General features: G+C 49.4%; 1 protein-coding gene across 1 annotated transcript in view; it reads right to left on the bottom strand.

Moving 5' to 3' along the window:
* retreg3 (reticulophagy regulator family member 3) overlaps window positions 1–6,074 on the bottom strand; it is a 48,197-nt gene extending 42,123 nt beyond the window's left edge. Inside the window, exons 1-2 of the mRNA XM_073071831.1 lie at window positions 5,895–6,074; window positions 5,186–5,352 (exon numbers count right to left, since the gene is read on the bottom strand). Coding sequence (XP_072927932.1) covers window positions 5,186–5,352; window positions 5,895–6,064 — 337 coding nt within the window. The 5' untranslated portion in view covers window positions 6,065–6,074. The remainder of the gene's footprint in view (window positions 1–5,185; window positions 5,353–5,894) is intronic.
* Between the last annotated feature and the right edge of the window lie 206 nt (window positions 6,075–6,280).

Consider the following 6,280-nt stretch of genomic DNA (forward strand, 5'->3'; position numbering starts at 1 on the left):
TGATCACAATTCTATCTCCTTTACCATAGCATTGGAGAGGGATAGGATCAGACAAGTTAAGAAAGTGTTTAATTGGAGTAAGGGGAAATATTAGGGTATCAGGAAGGAACTTGGAAGCATAAATTGGAAACAAATGTTCTCAAGGAAACGTACAGAAGAAATGTGGCATTCTGCATAGGTACGTTCAATTGAGATAGGGAATTTATAGTAGGGTACAGGAACTGTGGCGTACAAACTTGTTGTAAATCTGGTCAAGAAGAAAAGAAAAGCTTACAAAAGGTTCAAAAAGCCAGGTGATGATAGAGATCTAGAAAATTACAAGGCTAGCAGGAAGGAGCTTAAGAATGAAATTGGGAGAGCCAAAAGGGGCCATGTGAAGGCCTTGGCGGACAGGATTATGGAAAACCCCAAGGCATTCTACAAGTATGTGAAGAGCAGGAGGATAAGACGTGAGAGAATAAGAGCAATCAAGTGTGACAGTGGGAAAGTGTGTATGGAACCAGAGGAGATAGCAGAGGCACTTAATAAATACTTTACTTTAGTATTCACGATGGAATAGGATCTTGGCAATTGTAGGGATGACTTACAGCAGACTGAAAACCTTGAGCATATAGACATTAAGAGGTTCCAAAGGATTGGAGGGTGGCGGATGTTGTTCCTTTATTCAAGAAAGGGAGTAGAGATAGCCCAGGAAATGAAGACCAGTGAGTCTCACTTCAGTGGTTGGTAAGTTGATGGAGAAGATCCCGAGAGGCAGGAGTTATGAACATTTGGAGAGGCTTAATATGATTAGGAATAGTCAGCATGGCTTTCTGAAAGACAGATTGTGCCTTATGAGCCTGATTGAAATTTTTGAGGATGTGACTAAACACATTGATGAAGGAAGAGCAGTAGATGTAGTGTATATGGATTTCAGCAAGGCATTTGATAAGGTACCCCATGCAAGGCTTATTGAGAAAGTAAGGAGGCATGGGATCCAAGGGGACATTGCCTTGTGGATCCAGAATTGGCTTGCCCACAGAAGGCAAAGAGCGGTTATAGACTTGTCATATTCTGCATGGAGGTTGGTGACCCCAGGGATCTGTTCTGGGACCCTTTCTCTTTGTTTTTTTATAAATGACCTGGATAAGAAAGTGGAGGGATAGGTTAGTAAATTTGCTGCTGGCACAAGGGTTAGGGGTGTTGTGGATAGTGTGGAGGGCTGTCAAATGTTACAGTGGGACATCGATAGGATGCAAAACTGGGCTGAGAATTGGCAGATGGAGTTCAACCCAGATAAGTGTGAGGTGGTTCATTTTGGTAGGTCAAATATGATGGCAGAATACAGCATTAATGGTAAGACTCTTGGCAGTGTGGAGGATCAGAGGGATCTTGGGGTGCAAGTCCACAGGATGCTCAAAACTACTGCGCAGGTTGACTGTGTGGTTTAGAAGACATACAGTGCATTGGCCTTCATCAATCGTGGGATTGAGTTCAAGAGCTGAGAGATAATATTACAGTATATAGGACCCTGGTCAGACCCCACTTGGAGTACTGTGCTCAGTTCTGGTCGCCTCACTACAGGAAGGATGTGGAAGCCATAGAAAGGGTGCAGAGGAGATTTACAAGGATGTTGCCTGGGTTGGGGAGCATGCCTTATGAGAATAAGTTGAGTGAACTCGGCCTTTTCTCCTTGGAGCGACGGGGGATGAGAGGTGACCTGATGGAGATGTATAAGATGATGAGAGGCATTGATTGTGTGGATAGTCAGAGGCTTTTTCCCAGGGCTGAAATGGCTAGCACGAGAGGGTACAGATTTAAGGTGCTTGGGAGTAGGTATAGAGGAGATGTCAGGGGTAAGTTGCTTTTTTTTTACACACAGAGAGTGGCGAGTACGTGGAATGGGCTGCCAGTGACGGTGGTGGTGGCGGATACGATAGGGTCTTTTAAGAGACTTCTGGACAGGTACATGGAGCTCAGAAAAATAGAGGGCTATGGGTAAGCCTAGGTAATTTCTAAAGTAAGTGCATGTTCGGCACAGCATTGTGGGCCGAAGGGCCTGCATTGTGCTGTAGGTTTTCAAGGTCTCTATGTGTCCATGAAGGATTCCTGAACAGAGGCCACACTGGATCCACGCTTGGTCACGACCCCGGTTGGGTGACAGATCTGTCTCGGGCAACCATTTCAGAGTTGGTGACCGCAACTATGACCAACGAGAGTAGCAGAAGATAGCGGAGCAGAATTGGACCATTTGTCTCGCCAGGTCCGCTACAACATTTCGTTTCCCTCTCAACCGCATCCCCTGGCTTCTCCCTGTACAACAGCGACCCCTGCGAAACACCATTGGTCACCAGCAGCCACCCAGAAAACTCCCCATTTCTTCCCACTCTTGCCAGTCAGCCATGCTCATATTCTTCCTGTAATACCACAGGCTCTTAACTTGTTTTGCAGTCTCATGTGCGGCACCTTGTCAACGGCCTTCTGAAAATCCAAGTACACAACAGCAACCGATTCTCCTCTGTCTATCCTGCTTGTTATTCCTCAAAGAATTCCAACAGATTCATCAGGCAAGATTTTCCCTTGAGGAAATCACGCTGACTAGGGCCTAATTACCACATCTCCAAGTACCCGGAAACCACATCCTTAACAATCGACTCCAACACAGTCAGGTACGTCCAAAGTGCCACAGTTGATGTGCTCTGCGGTACGCCCTCTCTGAGCAATGCTGCCATATCTACCATGCCATCCCTCCCAGCATCATGTCTAAAATACTGGAATCCCTGAACACTGAGCTGCAACTGAATCAAAAGTCCTTGTGCCTGCACTCTGCTCCCGGGGTGTTTGTGGGACCTGCCCCGCCCCACCCCACCCCACTCCCACCTGCGCCAGGACCACCAGACCCAAAAGCTTTCTACTTTCCCCACACAGAAAGACTGATCAACACCTCCACCCGCTAACCACACCCTTCCACACCATGAACCACCACTACTTTATCGTTTCCTGTCAGAGTCCCCTTATGTGCAGACACTCCTGTGCACAGTGTCACCTTATAGTCATCGAATCAATGTATATATTTATCAAAATATACATACACACCACTTACGTTTATTGTGTTCTTTATCTTATTGTGTTTATTTTTGTGAGGGATCGCATCCAGAGTAACAATTATTTCGTTCTCCCTTACATTTGAGTCTGGGAAATGACATTAAACATTCTTGAACCTCATCCACACCCTAAGTTCATCTGACTTCCTCACACTGAAATAGACACAACTTTCGTCCCACCTCGTCCAACTTTCAGTTCCCCTCATCGGCTTACCGTCTCCTTTGCTCACAACTCAATGCCTCCGGTCGAAGCAACAATCTTATGAAACTCTTCTCCGCACCGTCTCCTACCTCGACCACATCCTCCCTCGTGTGCGAAGAGTAGAAATGCACAGAGAATCGCGAGTCCTACCTCACCAACGCTGCAGCATCGCAGCTCAGCTTCAGTGCCTCAGGGAATGAAAACAAGCCTGCCACACACTTCCTTCATCCCACCCTCCCTCCTGCATTGGCACTTTTGTACCAGTCTCCGCTCTGTGGCACTCCCCGCACCCCGGTCATTGTGTGTGTGTCCTAGCGGCACTCTCCAAGCTGATCCAGATTGTACTGAAACCTGAAGACAACCTTCGTCACTCTCCACCACACCACTGGTTTTGGACTCCTCACCACCTAAACTCTGATCCAAATTTTTAAAATACAGGACCAACAGCAGTGGACGCTGCACTGATTCCTGTGGCACACCACTGGTTACTATTACATGTTCTGTAGCCTTCTCCTGAACGAGACTAAACAAACTCACCAAAAAGTCTGGAGCCGTCCTTGGTTAATACAACCCAGACAGCAGAGTTGGTGGACAGCGGGTCACTAAACAAATGGTTATCCACTCTGGGCAATCAGGCACATCCTCTCCATGACCTACTGAGCAAGTGGTGGAGCATCCTTTCAAACAGACTCATCAGCTCCGCTGTCACAAGTATCATTACAGAAAATCGTTCCTACCAAATGGAATGAGCACCTACTACAGTTCATCATCGTATTTCATACATTATTGCACATCGGTAAATTATTGTTTATTTAATTATTGTACTTTATCATTAGTTAAGTCTGCACACCGCTAAGTGTGTTTTTAAATACTGCTCCTGTAACGAAAGAATTTCTCACTCGGGATCAATAAGGTGTTGTTAACCAGCACATTACAGAACCGTACAGTCCCTTCGGCCCACAATGTTGTACCACCCCATTAATCGACTCCAAGATCAATCTAACCCTTCCTTTCCACATCGACCTCCATTTTCCCATCATCCGTGTGTCTACCTCAGAGTTCCTTAAATCTCCCTGATGTATCGGTCTCTACCACCAAATTCCAGCAGGGCGTTCCACCTTACTCTCGTTACCCCCCCCCCCCCATTCGATGCTCCAGTCACCTTAAAATGATAAGCAAAACACACAAGATGCAGGAGGAACTCAGCAGGTCAGGCAGTATCTAGGGAAATGAATAGAGAGTCAACATTTCGGGCCGAGACCATTCTTCAGGACTGAGAAGGATGGGGGAAGACGCCAGAATAAAAAAGGTGGTGGAGGGGGAGGGGAAAGAGGCTAGCTGAGAGGTGATAGGTGAAGCTAGATGGATAAGAGAGGAGGGTGGATCATGGGAAAGGGGGAAGGAGGAAAGGGGGAAAGGAGGAGGGGGGAAGGGGGGAAAGGGGGGGGGAAGGGGGGGGAAGGAGGGAAGGAGGGAAGGACCCAGGTGAGACGAGGCAAAAGGTCAGAGCGGGTAAAAATTATGTCTGCTCGTCTGAGCCGTTGTCGCTCTGGCTAAAAAAAAGTCTCTGGCTGCCCACTCAATCTATGCCTCTTTTCATCTCGTACATCTCTTTCAAGTCACTTCTCATCCTCCTATGCTCCAAAGAGGCAAAGCCCCAGCTTGCTCAATCTATCGTCACAAGACGTAATTCTTCCAAATCTGCATAAGCCATGAAACATGACTTACTAGCATCTACATGGACACCAGCCACAGCTGATGATTTAGCAACTTACAAGTTCAGTTTATTGCCATTCAACACGTATACCACCATTCCTCCGCACCAAGGTGCACAACACAGTACGTGTACAACACAAGGTAATACTACCACAAATACAGTAATCAGGTTAATCTGACTTACCAGCACATTCCTTTTTTTTAAAAAGTAGGAGCTCCATGGTACTGAGCCGAAGGCTGCGAGCTCGGAGCTGGGGCCAGATTCTGCCCTTCCAGGTGTCCACACACACGATCACAATCAGAGCAAAGGCAACCAGGAACACCAGTCTCAGCGAGGTTAACGCAAGGAACCTGTCACAGAATGGAGAGCGTCGGCACACTGACAAACACCATCGACCTCTGACAAACTCCCCTTCCCACCCTTGCTCCCTCTGCACCCCCCCCGCGAGGGAAGTGAGAGGGGGAGGAAGGGGGGGGAGGGACAGAGAGGGGAGCAAGGGGGAGGGTCGGAGGGGGAGGGGTGGGGAAGGGGATGGTGAGGGGGGAGGTTGAGGGGGGAGGGGGAGGAAGGGAGAGGTTGAGGGGGGAGGGGAGGAAGGGGGAGGTTGAGTGGGGGGAGTTTGAGGGGGGAGGGGGAGGAAGGGAGAGGTTGAGGGGGAGGGGAGGAAGGGGGAGGTTGAGTGGGGGGAGTTTGAGGGGGAGGAAGGGGAGAGGTGGATGGAAGGGGCAGTTGGAAAAAGAGGCACTGTGGAGGAGTGGGAGAGGGCTGTACAGGTAAAGGGCCGAGTACGATCGGGGTGGCCGGGACTGTCTCCGGAGACCGGTTGGGGGGGTGGGGGGCTGTACGCTGCGCCGAGGCTCGGGGCCCGGGCCTGACATCCCCTCCCACTCACCAGAAGCCGAGGTTGGCGGCCAGGTGCAGGCCCAGGCTGTGCAGCGGCCTCTCCCACACCAACACGGTCTGGCAGTAGGTCAGCAGCGGCTCGTACGGCCCCAGGGCCCGGAGCAGCCGCTGCTGTCGCTCCGCCGACTCCGGGCTCCGTCCGCCCGCCACCGCCGCCATCTTAGTGACGCACCGCCCACGCTCTGAATATTCATTACCTTCTGAATATTCATTAGCTTATGAATATTCATTAGCTTATGAATATTCATGATCCCTCTCCCTCCCCACGTATCACCCTCTGTACCCCCATATACTCCCGCTTATCACCCCCACTCTCACCCCGACACTTTGTTTTTGCTCCAGTCTCCTGCGTGAATTGCTATTGCAATAGTGATA

This window comes from Hemitrygon akajei, chromosome 18 (assembly GCF_048418815.1).
Source record: "Hemitrygon akajei chromosome 18, sHemAka1.3, whole genome shotgun sequence".
Lineage (NCBI taxonomy): Eukaryota > Metazoa > Chordata > Chondrichthyes > Myliobatiformes > Dasyatidae > Hemitrygon > Hemitrygon akajei.